This window comes from Phaseolus vulgaris, chromosome 9, assembly GCF_000499845.2.
Source record: "Phaseolus vulgaris cultivar G19833 chromosome 9, P. vulgaris v2.0, whole genome shotgun sequence".
NCBI lineage: Eukaryota > Viridiplantae > Streptophyta > Magnoliopsida > Fabales > Fabaceae > Phaseolus > Phaseolus vulgaris.
This window is the reverse complement of record NC_023751.2, coordinates 2,045,390-2,065,673: the sequence shown is the minus strand read 5'-3', so window position 1 is coordinate 2,065,673 and position 20,284 is coordinate 2,045,390. Positions and strand designations below refer to the sequence as shown.

Below are 20,284 nucleotides of genomic sequence, written 5' to 3'. Positions count from 1 at the left end.
GAAAAGTTGCTCGAGATTTTATTGTGAATCTCTGCATAATCTACTTCTGTTTCTGAAATTCTCATGAAAACACATGGTAGAAAGTAGTATTCTGCGTATGTCAGCATATAACCTGCCCACAATACATTTTGCTCGTGAATATTTTTGGCTTTGGCTTAAAAGTCCCTCAGTATTTTCGTATGTGGTTGTTACTTTGAATCAACATTACTTGTCTCACTTGGAAATCAAATAATGACTTAAGTAAGTTTTAAGTAGCTAGTAAATTGGATTATTTTTAATTGAGTTTTTATTAAAAAAAAATATCTTATTAGGTATTCACCATCTTCATATTTTTTAATTAATTTATTTGTCCTTAATTGAAATAATGTAATTGTTTGATTTGATTTTTATTTTAATATTGAATTTGTAAAATGAAAAGATATCATTTTTTTATAAAGCTAATTAAGATTCCAACAAAACTGAACAAAATACAAACAGAAATCATTTTGGCAAAGTATTTATTTTACATGCTATTTTTTAAACGTCTGCAAGGAAATAAAATTTTTGGGGGATCAATTTTAATAATAGAGCCGCGAGGAAATAATTTTTGGGAAGAACTAACAATTCAGAGCTGCAAATATTATCATTATAATCAAGGATATAAGAACAGATTTTTCCTGAAATTGTAGTAATCACACTTAAATTCTATTAATTTTCGAAATTACACTTACATTCCTAGTATTTATATTTTAGGGTAGAGGAGTTGCTATAGAACATGTAGTTAAAATTTATTGAAAAATGGAAAAAATAATAGACTCCTTAAATATAAGTGGTGAGTGAGACGTACTAAAATTTATTATTTGAAAACATCTTTATTTAATAACTATGTATTGTTATTAGAGGGTAGTATGTGTATAGTACGTTTGTACATATAGAGGAAGAATATGCATTTCTTGAAAATAGTGTGAACATTTAAAATATATGATGTGTATTTTTTTAAAAAAATAATAGAAATATAACAAAATCAAAGGAGGTCAAATTAATAGAAATATAGCAAAATCAAAGGAGGTCGGGATAATTATTTTTCATAAATAATAAAGTACAAATGTCCATAATTCTAACAAATTTATATTTCCTTGAAATAATCACGCACTGATCTTTATTATCGATTATTTTAATTTCTAATACACAATTTATCAGAATGACTTTCCTTTAGGGTAATTTTACATTTTATTATTGTATATTTTATTGATAGTTTTGGGGGAAAAAATCAGTAATTGAAAAGGGTAAATATTTATTTTATTCCAGAAAATACTTGCGATGTAATCACAGTTGTATTAAACTTTTGAAGTTAATTAATCCATTCATAATGAGAAAAAGACAAAGATTAATGTAATAAAAAAGAAAGAAGGTAGAGAAAGAAATGAAGAGGTGATAAAAGAATGGGCAATGTAGGTGTATGTATACAACAATCCCCAACTGTAGTTGGATAAATGCATAGGATAACAATGGATACAATTCAAAACTGGTAGGCACAACATAAGTTACATACAAATTTTTGTGATGATGGAGACAACTCGGTGAAGCATGAATTCAACCAATGTTTTGAAAGATTCCTGAGAAGTTTGGTATCTTATCAACATGTTTGAGAGCACGCTCAGCTATCTGCCTAGTTCGATAGTCACCATGCTGGAAAGCATCAACAAGAGCAGTGCTCAAATTCGGATCTGCAGAAACCTCACATGCTATATCATCTGTTCTCAATAGTCTCTCCACTGCCCAAACTGCTCTCCTCCTCAATGTCTCTGTTCTCTTCTCAAGTAGCACATTAAGTATTGGCGTCACTCCATCTGCTTCAACCAAAATCGCCACCCCTTGTTCAATGTCTACTCCATCGTCTATTATAGTGGATAAAGCAGCCAGTGCTGCCTCAACCACATTCTCATTTGTGTGGTCCAGTAGACCTACTAACTTAAGCACTGCCTGCCCATCATACAGGCAAAATGTTTCTTTCAACGAGCAGATCCCTCGGTGGAGCCTACACGATCCACTTATCACCGGCGGCTTGCTGAAGCATGAAAACACCATGGCACAGTAGCCCAGCGGCGGCACCTCCGGTAATTTGGTTAAGTTTTTTGACTCTTGGGATAGATTCTCCAGAGCTGTGGCAGAAACCATCTGTACATTATCTAGTCCATTGGACTGAAGCAGGTCAATAAAGAGTGCAGCAAGATTGTGATCACGGCAGAGTGCAATGGCATCAGGCTCTTCAGCCAAGACATATGTAACCCTTACAACAATCTTTACAAGCCCTTCAAGAAATGGTGTCATGAAGCGAGTGCCTCTGATCTCTCCCTGCCTGATTGCTATCACCCTGGATATGACCATCACAATGGCACCTTCATCTAGGAGCTGTCTTGTGAGGCCCAGGTCCCTTTCAGGTAGTTCGGCTAAAAGGCCAACTGCCGCCGCCTGCTCTTCACTGATCCCTGTATTTTCTGATATGACTTTAATTAGACTTCCAAGCTGTCCAACGGAGCCACATAGTGCATCAGCTAGTTCCTGGCCCATGTGAGGAGACAAATTATGAAGAAGTTTTATGGAAGCTAGACGCAGATCTTTCTGTGGTGCTTCAATGAACTGAACTAGACTGATTGTGGCACCAGAGCTTTTGATAGCAGCTACAACACTCAGAACTGTAGTCGGAGAAGTAGTAAGTCCAACAAGAACTTGTAGTAGTTTGCACTCTATTGCTGGACCAGTGTTACTTATTAGATGGAGTAGATTACGAACTATATCCTCTGAGACCAGAGTTTGGTGATCAGGTCCAAATGAAATGGAATAGAAGTCTTCTCCCGAGTTTACAACACTGGCAAGAATTGTAGCAGAGATCTCTTTCAATCGTGTGGGAAGCAGATTAGGACCCACTGCAAAAAGGTCATTGACAAGAGGAGCAAGTATTCCAGCCTCTATTAATATCTTTGCACTTGGGTCACATGATGATATCTGATTTAGTGCCCTCAGTGCAGCTTCTCTTGATTGCATATTACCACTTTTCATTAAATTGATCAGAGAGAAACCCACAGTTCTAGCAACAAGAACTTTAACATCATTGTTCAAAACCAGCTCACCAAGGTATCCAGCCATGGAAAGTTTGGTTTCTGGTGGACCTGCAAACATTTTAATGAAAACAACTTAATACCCACATGGAATATGAAGTTCTACAAGTAAGGGACCAATCTTGATGCCAAACATTTAGGGTTTTTAATGTAAATAATTGATCAAATCTAACAGAACACGCTCAAATTACCACCACAATGCAAATTTACCAAGGGCCGCATTCTCTAATATTTCCATGAAATTATATCTTAATCTTTTTCGCAACGCCATTATATTATTAAAATTGATCAAAGGACAAGATGTGCCTCAATCACAGAAATACACACGAAGAAAAAAATTACAGAAAAATGCAGATCATTCTAATATTAGTCCAAACAAAAGAAAGGAATGTTTCCTGCATATAGTTTATAGTTCATTATTAAGTAAAGATACCACCAAAAACACCACGCAAGCTTCCTCCAAAATATACCATCTATTTACCACACCAAGCATAAGATTATTATATTAATTAATTTTTGGTAATCATACCTTTTCTAATTGTTTGGAATATCAGAATAGTTTCTGGTGTTTGGGGTAGACAATATTTTCCAGATAACATTTCTCTATTAATTAAGAGGTGAGAGTGAAACTGTCCTTTTAGAGGCCCAAAAAACATATAAGATGATGTATCACTTTCAACAAAAAAGTTCTCAACAGAAAATATTTTCACGGAAGCTGTTTTCCACCAAGAAGATATTCCAAATCAGCCATGGAAGAAAAATAACGAGTACATAAAATCATTAGTGATATTAATATTTGGTTGGAAGCTTGTTGGGAACATTTTTCACAATAAACAACACTTGTGCAGCTTGTTGAATTGCAATCAAAATGATAAATCATGCTAGTTTTTCAATCATGAAAAGTAAGCTGTATCAAATCATAACATTCGAAGAAACAACAAAAAATAGGTTAAAATATATCATATAAATGTTATATAGTGTTCAATGCAATGTTTTAAATCCAGGATGGCAGCTAACTCCAAAAGCGCTTTTGTAAGATAATGTATAGTCACTATTTAAATTTTTTTGTATAGTTCCACATACATGAATTCTAAAAAATGATAAAAATTACTCAATTAATAGCATTAAAAGTAAAAAGTAGTAGGTGTCTTAAACAAAACATGTAAGTTAATAGTCAAGTACAAGTTTCTTAGCTAAGAATTATCAATCATCATCTTCTAAATCAAGTCTTTATCATTTCCACAATTATTTCATCTATAGATTTCGATTTTTGAAATTAGAACCCCAAAATTACCCTCGAAAAAATCCCTAATGTCTCTATTTAGGATTTTTGGAATCAAGATGTAGCTCCACTATAACAGCCGCTATTTGGTTAGCTACTGCTGCTCCACTCCAGCAGACCCTGCAGCAGTCAGGAACCACTCCACTCCACACCTCTATTTAAAACCCTAGTTCAATGTAATGGTTTTAACTAAAAAAAGAACTTTAGGAGACCAAACAAAATCCTAAGTCACAACATAGTGTGAGAAGTCTATCAGAAAATTAAAAGCAAAACAATGGAACAACCAAACACATTCATAGCCTCTATTTCAGAAGACTAAAAACATATCAATGGAAAACCAAATTCATGCTTGCACCACATAATAAGAATACGATAAGCACCAAAACACTAGGGGAACCCATCCTTTAAAGTTAGCTGCTAAGAGGGGGGGAACCAAACCAAACACTAAAATACTACACCGAACATCCCATACTACTTAATGTGAGACTTAGACACCTCATAATACCTAAGTCCCTATCAACATCAATGGCAAGTCAGACTGTTTTCAAAAGTTCAAAATGTTCATTTCATGAGATTCTTGAAATATCCATACAAGAAATATAATTTTTGCATTTGCCCTCCAAATAACTTCAAAACATAAGATGAAAGAAAACCCATGCACATCATCTCTACGAGAAAATGTGTAATAGGTTGGTCTAGCGAATTATGCTCTCTCGAAAATTACCATAAAATGGTGAGCAAATTAGCCACACAACATGGGTATGCTGTGATATATATTGTAGAATAATACCTTCAAGAAGTTGGGTCAGAAGAGGCTGCAATCTACCATTTTCAGCCATCTGCCTAACATTAGCCTCATACATCTCCAGATTCGCCAATGTTTCTTCGGCCTTCCCAACAGTGAGAAGATCTTCTGAATTGCTGCTTGTCATCCCTACTAATATTAGAATGGCTCCGTTGATTGAACCAATCTTCTCACAAAGGGCAGCAGACTTTGAGAGTTCGTAAAGCAAGGAGACAGCCTGCTCTCTTTCTTTAGAAAGCTCGTGGGAAAGGAATTTTACTATAGTACGCACAGTATCACCTTCAGCCAACAATTCCTTTGGAGCAAACATAATATGTTAGCATGGATTTGCCAACAGTACATTCATGATACCAAAAATGAGAAAGGAATGAAATGAAATGATAACCATCAAACTATGACAAACCTTATTCTCATCATCTTCTTCTACCACGATTCTAAGGGTTTCTAGTGCTCTAATTCGAACCTTACGGCTGCTACTCTTCAGCATGTCAACAATCATTGGTATAAGCCCTGCATTGCGGACAGCGTGTTTGTTTGATCGACTTCTTTGGCAGATGTACTGGACATACTTTAAGGCCTGAAGAGTTTCACTTTCTGGACTCCCCATATTCAATGACCGGCGAGCAATGTCCAGCTGTGCAGCTTCATTCCTGGCAGTCCACTCTTCAATGGTGTTACGCAAAGCCATACTTGGATTCAGTTCTGTGCTTCTTAACTCCTGAAGAGTCAAAGGACAAACCAGTCTCCGTCCACTCTCCCTACACTCCTTGAACCATTTTTCAATTGCTTCACGTTCAAAAGTCTGTCCATTTTCTAAAGTAACAGGATCACGCATAACTTGCTTCGTCAGGGGACATACAAAAGCATCATATAGAGGCTCAATGTGCAACCTCTCAAAATGAAAGCTATCATCCGACTGGCTCCCAGGATCATTACTTCCATCCCAGCTCGCAGCCATCATATACCCACTAATCTATTGTCACAAATAACACAAGGTCAAGGTAACGCCAAGAAACATGGAATAATTGCAAGATCATGGGGCATTCATATAGATTTATATTTTATTGCCCTAAAAGTATAAAAGTTTTTTCACATTATGAGACAGTAGGGTAACTCTGTTAACTTCTATAATGAATACTTGGAAAGTTATACTTATTATGATGATGATTTCTATATGCTTGACATTAAGTGAATATGCAAGAAAATTGAAGTATTTATATTTTATATCATCTTCCACCAATGGAAGAAAAACATGAGCAACTAGAATAGAAACACAAACAAATGATTGTGTCGGAGGTTAATAGAAATTACAATAATGTCCCAACATACCAACAACTAAGAAACATGACACACAGATCTCCCAGAATTGCATATTCCCATAATTCAAAACAGGGTGATGCAAATTACTTCAATCTAACCTTCCTTTAAACAGAAACTGATGGTGTTTTAAGTAATTATCACTGAATCAAAAATAGAAACTCTGCAGAGTAGAGAGTAAGTGCCGTTGGGCGATGACGAACAACCACAGAGAAAACAAAACGAAGGGGTACGGTAATCAAATAAACAGCAAGAAGGGTACCCGTGTTCGACTTGAGAGAAGCAGCCAGCCAGAAAAAAAACCTACTTTTAGTATTTAATTTGAGAATTGAAGAGAAACCCTTGAGAGAGAGTTGACGGGGCAGCGTAATTGGAGTTGTGGCATGGTTAAAGAGTTGGAATTGCAGGAGCAGGAGAGGAGAGAGAGAGAGAGAGAGAGGTAGTTGAGTTGAGGTTGAGGAAGTGGAAGAAGAGAAACACCAAAATTAACAACGCAGAAATTGCAATAAATTGGGAAAAGAAAACATAAATAAATATAAATAAAAAAAGTTGTTTTTAGAAAAATAGAAGATGGAGAGAGAGAAGGTTGACTGGATTGTAACAGTGATGAGGTGAGACAAATGGAAAGAGAGAAGATGGAGCTTTCATCCATCTGGGCCTTCCAAGAATACAGCTTGCCTCGTACCATTTCCTATTAAAATAATAACGGACAAAATTTAGGTATAGTGTTCTAAATTAAAATCAAAATTGCAGAAAAATTTTATATTAATTGTTGAATTTGAGGTTTCAAATTTAACTTGTATTAATACTAAGAAGAGGATTTAAGCTGCCTTATTTTTTTATAATAAGTGTTTTAATGTGTTCTAATACAAAATGTTTATTCTTACACTTATTAAATAATTAAAATATACCATTAAATAATTAAAATATACCAAGCAAAAACAAGAATCATTTTGAATAGTACCACTATAATTGGAAAAATCCAATATAGATCTATTTATGAGACTTTTGCCAATAATACTGTAGAGAGTAAGATATTTATAGTTGGTTTTAAAAGTATGAGTTGAAAGACTTTAACGTGAGTGTGTTAATTGAACACCTCCAGTTGTTATTTACTTTTGTGTGTTATTATTTTTAATTCTGATGACTTATTTAACTAATTTATCAACTAACCTTGTTAAATATAATTAACAACGTCTTTAGTTTGGAGAAAGAAAAGATTAACGGGTAAAATCATTTTCCTCTTATATTTATTTCCTTTTAATATTAGAAGAATTAGAATATTACTGTTTATAAAGCTATAACAATATAAAAGAAAATTAACTTTTAAGCTGAAAACAATTAGTTTTAGTCAGGTAAATATTATTTCACTTCGCTGGATCATTGGACACAGAAAGTGAAATATGCTTTGTTTTTTGACCACTCACGGGAAACCTGAGTATTGAGCATGATGCAATCTTTCTTCTTTCTTCTTTGTACCTTGTAATTTAAACTGTACATTGTGATAAATGTAGAAAGTAAACAGCAAACAGCAACTTTATTATTTTCTAAAAGGGTTGGTGTTATCACATTAATCTTTAAAATTTAAAAAAATATTAATTAGTTTATGAATTTATCTATTTACTGTTATTTTAATATTTAAATATACATTAATAGTGTTATTTTAGTCACGTATATTTTAATATTTGAATATGGTTATCTATTTAAATGCTGATTTTATTTTATTTTTCGTCAAGGAACTACGTGACCACACTTTTCAATTTTAAAGACTAGTCAACTTATACATTAGAACAAACTTTTAGTTCATTTGCTTTTTTTATGAATGGGTTATTTTGTTGTTTGATTCTTCTGCTATATGCTTTAACCAACATTTATATGCCGGAAATGCATTGCATTTGCATGTGGATAGTCTTAATGGGGATCCAGCGTTCCAAAGATTTTGGTATCCAACCATACTAAATGCTTAGAACGGCAACCAAGACTAATATTTTACTGCAGACATGCAGGAAAAATAGAGTGAGCAATGTGCTTTGGTGTTAGTTTATTTTGTCTGTGATGATAGTTAAATGGCAAGCATTGAAAAAAGCCATGGGAATGCAGCACATATGTAAATGCATGTAATGAAACCAAGAAAACAAAAACTTTGCATGCACTTGCCATTAAACTCAATAGTACATCCATGATACGAACAAGACATTTGATTTTATCTATCTATCTTTCACAACACGTCCGCGCATTTACCAAAAGAATAAAGGAAAAACTCTCTTCAAACTGATACATTGATCACACCATATAAAATTACCATCCAGCTTTTCTTCTAGCTATACACAAAAAAAATAGGCTATCATGAACAATCAAGGAAATGGAAACAAAGAAAACCCTGGAAGAGTTGGATTGCAGGCTAGAATGCACTCCAGTTATCTGAACCCTTTTTCGGAGAATGATTTTCTGAAGAGACCTTAAAAGGCCCAGAGGAGCCGAATGGATCAGAGTCATCGAAAGAGAATGGACCACTGTGACCGAAGTCTTTGGTGCTACTAATTGAGTCAAACCTTGCATGGCCCTGACGACCGAAACCGAAATCATTGCTGCTACTCATGGAATCAAACCTTGTGAGCTTCTCAGGATTGTAGCCAAAATCCTTGCTGCTACTCACGGAGTCAAACCTTGTGAACTTATCATTACTGTTGCCAAAATCTTTGCTGCTACTTATGGAATCAAACCTTGTGAACTTTTCATTACCATAGCCAAAATCCTTACTGCTACTTATGGAATCAAATCTCGTAAGCCTCTCTGGTTGTGGAGAATATCCACTTTCGTGCCTGAAGGAATCAAACCTTGACATGTCAAAGAAATGATCCCCCGCCTCACTGTACCTGGGAGAGTTTTCGAACTTGGAAACTGGAGTTGCAGGCACCGAATCATCAAAAGTAAATAGGCTTTTTGTCTGGAACGCGCCATCCGTATGTGTAGATCCTATTCTAACTGGGTTTATACCAAAATCATCAGATTTAAAGAAATCTCCCTGCTCGAAGTCAGAGTCCTACAAAGCCAAACATAAAATTTTAGCAGGTAGTAGCTTTACACCAACGCGACTTGATCTTTGAAAAATGACGTCCCTTCATCCGTTCTTTGGTAAATGTGCTAAGAAATCCATTCCAAAAATTATAATGAAAGAAGACCTCCATTGCCTATCTCATGCATCAATTTAGTATAAAAATAATCTTAAAAGAATTTCCCCGAGAACGATTATTACTCAATAACGGAAACTAATTATGTTAATATCCCAAACAGCTCAGAATTTAAAGCTATAAATAGAAAGGGTTACCTTGGTCTTAGAGTTAAAACCCCACACTGAGTCCATGTCATCATTGTTGTCAAATGCACCCCAGGTCGATTCATCAAAACTTCTGTTGCCATAGATTAATAACGTCACAATTACTAGATAGATGCTTCACACTCAAAGCCATGCATTCAGAAACAGAAAAATTGGGAATTGACAAATCAACCCCTCCCCCAAACACAGCCTCGAGACAAAAATAAAAGAAATTACCTATGTGTTTCTGCATCTGCTTCAGAACCTTTTCCAAAGTGAGGATTTGAGAAGTCTTGAGAAGGACTCTCCACGGTACTCCTCCCAGCTAGACTATCGTGAGGGCTTCTGGCCAAGTCTTCTTCACTATGTGCATAGGATTCATCCTCAACTGTATAATCACCGTTAGCAGAATTTTCTTGCTTCCCATTTGCATTCACAGGTGAACCATGAATAGAATTATCATCAGAGAAATTTTGTTCTCCGTCAATAAATGCTGGCTTTGGTTTTGAAGATGCATTTTTAGTGTCAAAAGTAAGATCATTGCCAAATCCTAGAAGTAAACAAAGCAATTAATGAAACAAGTTAATTCATGCAAAAAATGAAAATAATTTCGTAAGGATAAAAAAAGATTATGGCAACCTTCGTCCTCAAATTTATCCCAATCTTCATCCCAAAGAGCAGCTCCCTCTGGAATTCCAGGTTGCCAACCTTAATTCATCAGGTTGGTACACGCACACAAACACAACCACAATTAAAGTTAGAAACAGAGAAAAATGCATTCACTTGTAACAAATATAAGTAATTTATCAATGAGTTGATATGCAATGCCATTGGTTTTAAAAGAAGATCCTTGGAAAAATACAGGTTTACAGATCACAAAATGAGGTTTCCACAGAAGTATTAATATAAAGAATCACATCTGTTAAGTAAAAAAGTCAAAATAAATCATAAAATTGTTGCAGAATGATTATTTGAGAATTGACAAAGAATATAAATAATTGATTGAGAAAGAAGCCATGATGAGACAAAATGAGATTATAATTACCAGAAGGAAGCTGAACCATTGCAATTGACTTCACATCCATCCCATGTTTCTTGCACCGATCAGCTAGAGCCTTAAATAACTCCTCCAGATCTGACTGTATGCGTTCAGCACGGACCTGCAGATTTTGCTAAATATCAGTAACAGTACAAGACAGGTTCCCCAGAACTTCCCATCTTTATTCAAGAAATAAAATTCACCTGAAGAATGCCATCTGCACTACCTCCTTGTTCAATTTTGACGATGGCTTGCTGCAATTCCACCTTCCTTTCCTAAATATATACAGACTAATGGTTAAAGGTGCATTGAAAATTGAAATGTTTCAACTTTCAAGACATTCATAATCCACCCAAGACACAAGTTTATTGTTGCAAGAAAACGAGAAAAGGGTTGTAGACTTGCACTACAAATATAATACACGTGGAAGACTACATGCTTCCTCAGGTTTCCACTCTCCCTTACATTCACTTTCATTTGAATACTCCACAAGAAGTGGTGAGCTTCACTCTCTAAACAAGCAAACAGACAATAGGAAGAAGAGAAACAGTCACAAAATTTTAGTGACTTGGCCAGCCATGAACAACAGGCCTGCATCCAAACTCGACAAGCAAAACAAAGAAGATCCACTAAGACCAACAAAGATTACAAGGAGCTCTTCAAGATATCAAATCATACAAGAGCATTTACTTTACAATTTAAGCTTTTAAGAGAGTTGGTCCGGGACAAGTGGTCATGAGTCTGATCCTTCTCAACCTCATTCTAAATAAAAGTTTAATTTTAGGCCAGTGTAAGTGGTTGCATGTCACCCAAGCAGGTTGGCCCAAGGGCAAGGCCAATGAAGCCCTTGATTTAAGCCTCCCAAAAACAACTTTACTTAGAAATAATATTTTAAAAATATAATGGTTACTTTATAAATGATACAATTCTATTAAGAATAACAATACTTTTAACAGAAAACTGCCTCTTAAAGTGTTGAATCTACAGTAGTTGTTATAATAAATGAATCCACATACATAATAAATTATCTAATATAAACTTTAATGGTTTAATCTTTTATTCATGACAATAAATTTCATTTTACTTTCTAAAGTGAATCTCTTGTTTGGAGAATAGTGTTATGATCTCTAATCTTCTAAACTTTTTCTTAAGAAGAAAAAATCAGTAAGATGACAAACTTCATCCTATAAGGATACAACAGAAAGCTATAGGGTTGGTGTTGTTGTCAACGTTATATCTGTTTAGTTTAGTTTATGTAAACTTATTAAATTATTAATTTTAAAATTCTTTCCTATGTTAAATTTTTAACTTTTGTCTAGAATCCGATTTTATACATGCAATCATGTTAAATCATAGAAGTAAAAACTATCATCCCTTATCTATCATAATAAATAATAAAATGATTTTTTATCCAGAAAAAAATTCAAAAATAAACTTTTAATAAAATACTACTATTATTTTTTGTCAATAAACATATCATGATTAATTTAGAAAGGCCTCGTATCAAAGTTTGTTTTAGGCTTAAAAATAAGTTGAGTCAGGCCTACATGCATGCTTCAAGTAGGGTAGTGCTTTTTAGATATAAAACCCCTCTTGAGTTTTAGCCCAACAACTTAAACTTTAAAGTTGTTAGTCCTTCGTTAATAAGAACAATCAATGCAATAAAAAATGTAGTGCATAATAAGTAAGCAATAACTCTCACCATTCACAAATAGCCTATTTTTCAACAATTTAGATTTTCTAATTACCTGGACATCACGAAATTTAGCTTCTTCAACAGTCAATTTTGATGCTATTTCTGCTACTTGTTTGTATTTCTCTTCATATTTCTTGCCCAATGATTCTGCCTGTAACACGCCACCAAATGATAGCTAATTCTTTTCACATAAACATGCATCACGTTTTCACAAGAAAGGAATATACCTCGCGCTTATCCGCAGATGCCCTTTCTGTTATCTCATTTAATCGATTATCACATCTGCTTTTATATAGAACCTGAAATACAAGTAAACATAAGAGGAATGGGGAGTGAGTAAGTGCATAATTCATAGTTCTTTAATCATAATCAGATTCGTATCATGCAATAAAAAAAATATTTTAAAAAATCATATTGGTTTTCAACAAAATCCTTAACTGGATCCAGTTAAAATAAAAATATTCACTGCAAGACCGATTCCCTTTAGTTTCTTGAGAGGAAGTCGTACTGACTTTTACCCAATAAATCATCAACTTTATTCACTGAAAATCATCTATTTCCCTGCGTGCATGATTCCAGTTAGAGTTTCTTGGGATGAAAGAAAGTGGTTCCTTGCCCTCAAAAGTTCCAGTCTTCTTCCTAACCAGAAATCAATTCCTAGGCTTCAACCGAGGCCTAACTAGAACCATAAAACCCTAAATTCCATCACTGGTAGGCATTTGTCATAGCAAACCAAACCCCCAGCTAAATTGCACAGCTCTGGTACACTTACTGTGTTTTGAATTAGCTTGTATTATGCTTATAAGTTAAAATAGTATAAACAAAAGAACTATTTAGCTTAGAAGGTATTTCTGTAAAAACCAAGCAACACTAACATATAATAATTATTCACATAACTTCTGATCAAAGATTGCTAATAAATTTATTTTAACCTCTGTAATGTAATAACTCCATTAATTCTAACACAAGTTTACTCAAAAGTGAGCCACCAGCAGTATGGCCTAGCAAGCCTACAAATAGTTTATTTCAACCATGCAAAGCCTTAAGAAAAAAACATCAATCTAAGATCAAAATAAAAAGAGACAAGATATGAATTACAGACCAGTTCCTGCATTTTGTTCCGGTAAAGCTCCATCTTCTCTTTTGAATCCAAAATAACATTCTGAGCTTCTTCAGACTACAATAGCAGGAAGAAACATTTTTTATTTAGAATTTCTCAAAATGTGCAAAAGAACCAAGATCATTTACAACTGAATAGATCTGGTTGAGGATATTATAGAAAATGGGGAGTTAATTTTGGGTTACAAAAGTAACTTTCAGCCCCATAATTCATTTCAATTTTACTTGTGAAATTATATTTAAGACCAAAAACTAACTTGGGTCCACCCACCAAACAATCATCATTAATTCTGAAGGGAGTACCAAACAAGCACTAAGAGACTGTGAACCTGTATTTGTGTCCTTTCTACTGGAACAAAATTTTGGCAGAAACAAGGAAACAGTTGTTTTATAGGAGGCTGCAATTTATACAATTATTTGATGCATTTGGTTGGGAAAGGAAAGCCTCATAATTTCAAAGGTGTCTCTTTACCTTACACTTGCTTGTAGATATATAGTTGAATCCCTGGCTTTTAGGATGAGTTTTATAATTTTCCAATTTCTATAAAATGGAACTTCAAAATAAACATAAATAAATTAAGATGAAGGGATGAGAACTACAAAGGAATAGGAGAACAAAGCATCTTCCTTAATGAAAACAGAAAACACAAGCATGTACGAAAAACATTATGGATAATCTTCACTTTCATAAATATATGTTTATATATGGAGAAAAATTACAAAGGCAGAGCCAATACCTTCTTCTCTGCAGTTGTTGCATCTTGAGGCTTTGTATTCAATATATTCTGCTCACCATTATCAGTGCGATTCAGAAAGGAATCCTCCAACACAGGTGTTCCTGACTTTTGCTGGTTGGGCTGTGTAGTGAAATCAGCCTGAGCAGAACTTCCATGGACTGGAGGCCTCAAACCAGCTGTTGGTGCCACTGGCCGAGCACCTGGCATCCCCTGTTGTTGCTGAAAACCTTGAGATGGATAAAAGTAAAAAAAATCATCAAAAGGTGTCTTATAAGAGAAAAAGAAAAGAAAATTGTAGAGTAAATAAGAGAAAATACCTTGGCCGGTTCCCCAGGTTGCATTTCCAGGAACAATTTTTGGTTGGCCTGTCATAGACATCAGTGTCTCATCAAACATAACATTGCTTGGAAGAGACTGTGGAAGAGGTCGACCTTCCCTGTACCGTTCCATCAAATAAAGAGCAAAGCAAAACTCCTTCAAAGAAAGCATGCTATCATTGTCCTGATCAGACAAGTCCCACACCTTCTTTAACACCTCTGCACAAAGTCCACGGATTACATTATTGCCTTCGGAGAAATGCTAAAAGGGTCATCCCCTCTCCAAGAAAATTTCAAAAATAATGAAGCTAAAAAACAGTCCAAAAAACAGAGTAAAGAAACAAATCTAATAAGATCATCTTGCCAGTGTAGCTTGCTTAGTAGCATTTGAGAATTGAATTGAATAAATAGGACAATAAGCATGCTTACCAAAAAAAATGGTTGTCTGATCGAGTAAGGAAGTTAGTTAGGACAGTTATTTTAGTTAGTAGGAAGAAATTTGAGAGGTAAATAAATAAATAGGAGGGTGATATTCAACTTTTAGTAACAATTTCCAACATAGCCAACAAGATTTCAAGAGGGTAATATTCTTAGCCATTATTAGTTAGGATAGTTATTGTAGTTAGTAAAAGGATTAGTCAATTAAATGGCATTTGAGGAATAAATAAGTAGGAGGCAGATGTAAAGGAAGAGGTATTTTATCTTGTATTATATCATTTGAGAATTGAGGGAAAATGACTAGACCTAGGATCAACTCTGCATTTAGGAATACATTAGGTATGAACCAATAGAATTAACCAATTCCAACTCTCATTCATCCTACATGAAATACTTATTTGTCAACTAATTCATAAAGTTCTTGTGGTTCATAGCCCGGTAGATTTCAAAGTGTTGAGTTGATCTATTTCTCAGGTCTAAATCAAATGACTGTCATCTATCACAGAATCCAGCTGAAACTCAAGCTATCAGTATTTATAGTTATTCTCCTCAAAGAATTTGAATTATTATGATTCTGAGGTCAAACATGATGGTTTGGAATTGATAGGGATTCTAGGTTCCATAACCAAATACATTTATAAATGTGTGTAGAATTAGATCTAATAACTGTAACCTACTATACATCTCTTCTCAAATTATCAATATCTTTGTCACCTTTTTTTTCTTTTAAATGATCCATTACGATACCAAATAATTCATAGTATGTATGATTTGGATTAAAATGGGTGGAGGGCTGCCAACCTGTGATCATTTAAACTCATGCATATCCATGTAATGTTATTACAGAGAGATGTGTGTTTTGACTACTTGTTTCTTTGGATTTGAGTGATAGTTATTGCATCAGGTTTCAGGACAATACTATGGTGGGAATATTTGTTTCTTAGAGGCTTTCCCTTGCTTAGATGTTGCTCTTGTATGCATAATTTTCCCACCAACAAATTAATTATTCATATCTCTTGAACCATTCACATTAATAGAAATCTAATTGAATTAGAGTCCCTTTCACTTGTTTCTACTCACTGCGACTAATATACAAGAACTTCAACTATAAATTCAACAGAACTGCTTTCTAATAAATTCTTTTTCAGCTTCTAATTTATTCTCCTAAACCCTAACCCTTTTAATCTGCACAACAGTACTTTACAGGATTAATACAAATTAAGTGTTACAGATTTCTAGACCTCGCCCTGCTCTTTCTATTTATGTCATTGTTATTTGCAGACAGTTGCAAAAGAACAATCCACATTTCCACTTGATATTCCATTGCTTATTTAAAGGTTTGGGATGGAAAAAAAGGATACTACAACTTTAAGGCAACATGTGGTTAATACAATTGTCCAGTATGGTCGGTGAAGACCACTGATGTTTCCAAGGACGTCCTCTTTGCCTTACATATGTAATGAGATTGTATTATGTTTATGTCCTCCCTACGGTGATTACGCGGCCAATCTTTCTAACAATAAATACTGTTTTTGATCCGAAAATAATGACAATAATAACAGAAGACAATATGGTGTTGAAAAGCTCCTCTATTTTAATGGGTGTAGCATATGTTAGTGGCTTTTTCAAATTTTCAATGGGATACTAGTTTCCTTGGTAAGTTTGTTTAAGAAATAATACTTAACCTACTGTCTTTATTCCTTTCTAGTGAAATTGTTCATTTAGTTGATTCCAAAAAGCTTTAAAATACCCCCACTTAGGAAGTACTTGTTAACCATATTACAGTAATTTCAGATATTTTGGGGAGATAAAAAATTGCATTTCCTGTATAAGAAATAACAGTCATAGTAGTTAGCTGTTTCATTAATATTACACTTTGTTTGGTCAAGAAGAACTCTCTTAAGCATTTAATCAATAGTGATAAAAGATTTATTACTCGAAGAGCATTTTTACCCATTGCTCCCTCACTCATGTATCCTCATACAAACATTTGGTTGACAAACAAAATTCAGATAGATACAACAAAAATCTGACTTGAATGATCCATGATCAATGAATTTTCCGCAGGTAAATTTAGAGAATGATAACAAATAACAATAAAAACAAGAGCATTTTCTCACTAAGTGGGTTCAGCAATATGGACCAAACAATGAGACTATATTTTGTCAAAACCCAATTTAAATCTGGGTACTTTTCAATGCATTTTTTTACAACTTTCCTTATTATTCCTCTACTTCTATTTACTTTGCTATCCTCCATCTAATAAACTCTTCTTACTGAGACTTCTATGAGTCTTATCATCGCATGGCCAAATCATCTTAGGCAAGAGATAAACTCTTGTAACAATTCATCACCCACCAATTAACACCATAAAGCATCGTTAGTCATAAGTTTGCTCAGTAAAAAACAATAAAAATCCAGTATCAGTGCACAGAGGTTGTTCCATGTCAACCAAAAAAGCCATTAAGGTACACCCTTCCCATCCAGAAAAGAAATCTGAATTCAAGAAGCTAAAACTAAAATTTTCAAGTGACTATGGTTCTTGTTATGTTTATGACAAGCCAACACATCAACGAACCAACTTGCATGAAAAATACATCAAAAAGGGTCAGTTAGTAGGAAACAGGCTTACCTATTGGTAATCTCCAGCTTAAAAAAAGGCTGCGAGCCTGCTCCCCAGTGATCTTCCCATCCCTGTCAGTGTCAACTTCCAAAAACACCTTTGTATACTTCTGCACATCAGTAGGCTTCATTTTTGGCCAAGAAAGCTGCACATTGTCAGAATTTGCATTTCCAACCCCACCTGTCATCCCAGATGGTGTATGTGGAGAAGAAGAAGCTTGTGGTGAAATTTGCTGGTTTGATACAGACTGTGGCCGATGAAACGGACTATTTGCAGGCAGCACTGATGAGAATGCACTCTGCAATGAGTCAAGTGAATTTTGCTTCTTTACAGGTTGGGGACCAGTGGAAACAGGAACAATGGCTGATGAGACATTGGTAACAGAATAACTGTGTCCAGCAGGTTCTTGTTTCGATATTGATGAGGCAGCAGAGAAGAAATCATTGCCCAAAACTGAATTGGAAGAGAACCCATTTCCAGAAACACCCAATGATTTAGCGTTAACAGCTGTTGACTGGGGCATTGATGAGACCGGAGATGACTGGGGTATTGATGAGACCGGAGATGACTGGGGCATTGGTGAAAGTGGAGATGATTGGGGCATTGATGAAAGTGGAGATGACTGGTGCATTGGTGAAATTGGGGATGACTGGGGCATTGGTGAAATTGGAGATGACTGGGGCATTGGTGAAATTGGAGACTGTGACGTCTGGAAGGCAGCTGACGGGTTCATTCCTGGAGGTCTGGTAGCCACCATACCAGGCCTAGCATTATTCCAATCATTTGATAGCCCAGGATTTGAGAAATTGTGACCACCCATGTTAACTCCTCTAGAAATATCAGGGCCTGCAACACCCTGTTGCGGACGCGCAGCACCGGTAACAGGCATTGATTGATGAGGTCTGATGGCAGGATTCTGCTGTGGAGGATAATATTGCGGGCTTGCACCAGGACCTGCTAACCCTTGTCCTCTATAGGCAAAACCTTGAGCTGAATTGGGTCCAGTAACACCCATCTGTCCAACAGATCCAGCAGAGGGCCTCGGGACAGGTTGAGATACGGCAGCAAGATTAATCTGCGGCGCGGGGATTTTAGCAGCAGCAGGACCATATAACGCTGCCTTCACAATGTCAGGCGTTAAATCTCGCCTACTCTGAGCCACAGTAACTAACCTCAGAGCATTAAAAAACTCTGCGCGCCCAAGGAAACCAGTTTTGGCCTGATCAGCATACGCCCATACCTGCAACTCACACCGAGGACACGAAACATTACACAAGAATAATCTAGATCGGTTAACATTTTCAAGGAAAAGCATAGAAGAGAGGCCTAAATAAGATATTCTAAGCGAACAATATCGAAAGCATAACCATCGATGCTGAAAATCCAATGCCTCCAAGAGTAAACACATAACGAAACAATCAATTTAAGTTAGTGAATTGACACGTTTACTTTAGATTGGAAATTTGAAATAGAATAAAACCTGGGCGAGAACTTGTTTGGGCAAATTGGATCCCAGGAAGAAAGAGACGGCTTCAGCTCCACTGATTCTGCCATCTCCGTCCAAATCTGCTCTCCTGAAATACGTTTCGAACTGATCCATGTTAGGAGCCGCCATTGCACTTCCTTCGTCTTCGACCGCAGAGTAGATCGCACGCCCTGTAGTGGTGGGCTAGGGATTTGTTTCGTGGAATTGAGGAATTGCGAGGGAAGAGGGAATTGGATTACAGCGCGTTTGTGCGTGAATTGGCAGAATTGGAAGTACCAAAGGAAGGCCAAAAAGTGAATTGAAAAGTGTTCTTATTTTGATTTCCGGCGAGTTGCTGAGATTTGCCTTCTTCTCCAACTGTAACGACCGTAGCACTGGCTGTGCCTAAACGGAGAAATACCAATTTCATTGCATCGATATCTACATATAGTAATTATCCCACCGTTCAGACACTGGAACCAAATAACAAATAATAATAATAATAATATAAGTTTCATAAATATAGATCATTTTTATTTTAATTAATTATGTAAAAGTTTAACTCATGTATATTATTACCCATCATGGAACACTTTTACACAAATATTTAATAAAAAATTATTTGTGATATTATATCATTTTTTTAATAGTAACATTTTAAAATGTGAAGATTTACAATAATTATTACAAACATATTATTTTTCTAATAATAATAGGAAAAGGAGAAAGATGAACCAATTTCAAAAAGTAATGGTTACTTGATACTTTGATAAGTGTTAATATTCTTTTTTTCAAGCCTTTTTATTTTTTGTCAACATTTTTTTAAGGAATGAGTGATCTTCCATTTTTTATTAGTTAGTGATATTTATAATTTAGGGTTTCGATGTATCAAGAGTATAAGAAATTTGTCATTTTCATTGATATCATTTTAACTGTAGAAACCAATAAAAAGTCAACCTGAAAAGTAATTTTCATTTCTTTTCAAGGTAAAATAATCACATTTGATTTATAATATTTTTTTATTTTGTATTA

General features: G+C 35.0%; 2 protein-coding genes across 2 annotated transcripts; both read right to left on the bottom strand.

Annotated features, from left to right (window-relative positions):
* Positions 1–1,391: 1,391 nt before the first annotated feature.
* On the bottom strand, positions 1,392–7,213 carry LOC137822366 (U-box domain-containing protein 44-like). Its single transcript, XM_068627249.1, has 4 exons — positions 6,765–7,213; positions 5,589–6,158; positions 5,171–5,480; positions 1,392–3,149 (listed from the first exon to the last, which is right to left on the bottom strand). The coding sequence occupies exons 2-4, from the start codon at positions 6,144–6,146 to the stop codon at positions 1,573–1,575; spliced, it is 2,445 nt and encodes an 814-aa protein (XP_068483350.1). The 5' UTR covers positions 6,147–6,158; positions 6,765–7,213; the 3' UTR covers positions 1,392–1,572.
* Positions 7,214–8,634: 1,421 nt separating this feature from the next.
* On the bottom strand, positions 8,635–19,753 carry LOC137821802 (uncharacterized). The gene is made up of 13 exons (XM_068626559.1): positions 19,268–19,753; positions 17,797–19,027; positions 14,727–14,945; positions 14,410–14,636; positions 13,656–13,730; positions 12,781–12,852; positions 12,606–12,704; positions 11,061–11,132; positions 10,864–10,978; positions 10,458–10,526; positions 10,056–10,368; positions 9,831–9,912; positions 8,635–9,545 (listed from the first exon to the last, which is right to left on the bottom strand). Exons 1-13 carry the CDS (start codon positions 19,400–19,402, stop codon positions 8,904–8,906), a joined length of 3,351 nt encoding a protein of 1,116 aa, XP_068482660.1. The 5' UTR covers positions 19,403–19,753; the 3' UTR covers positions 8,635–8,903.
* Positions 19,754–20,284: the final 531 nt, after the last annotated feature.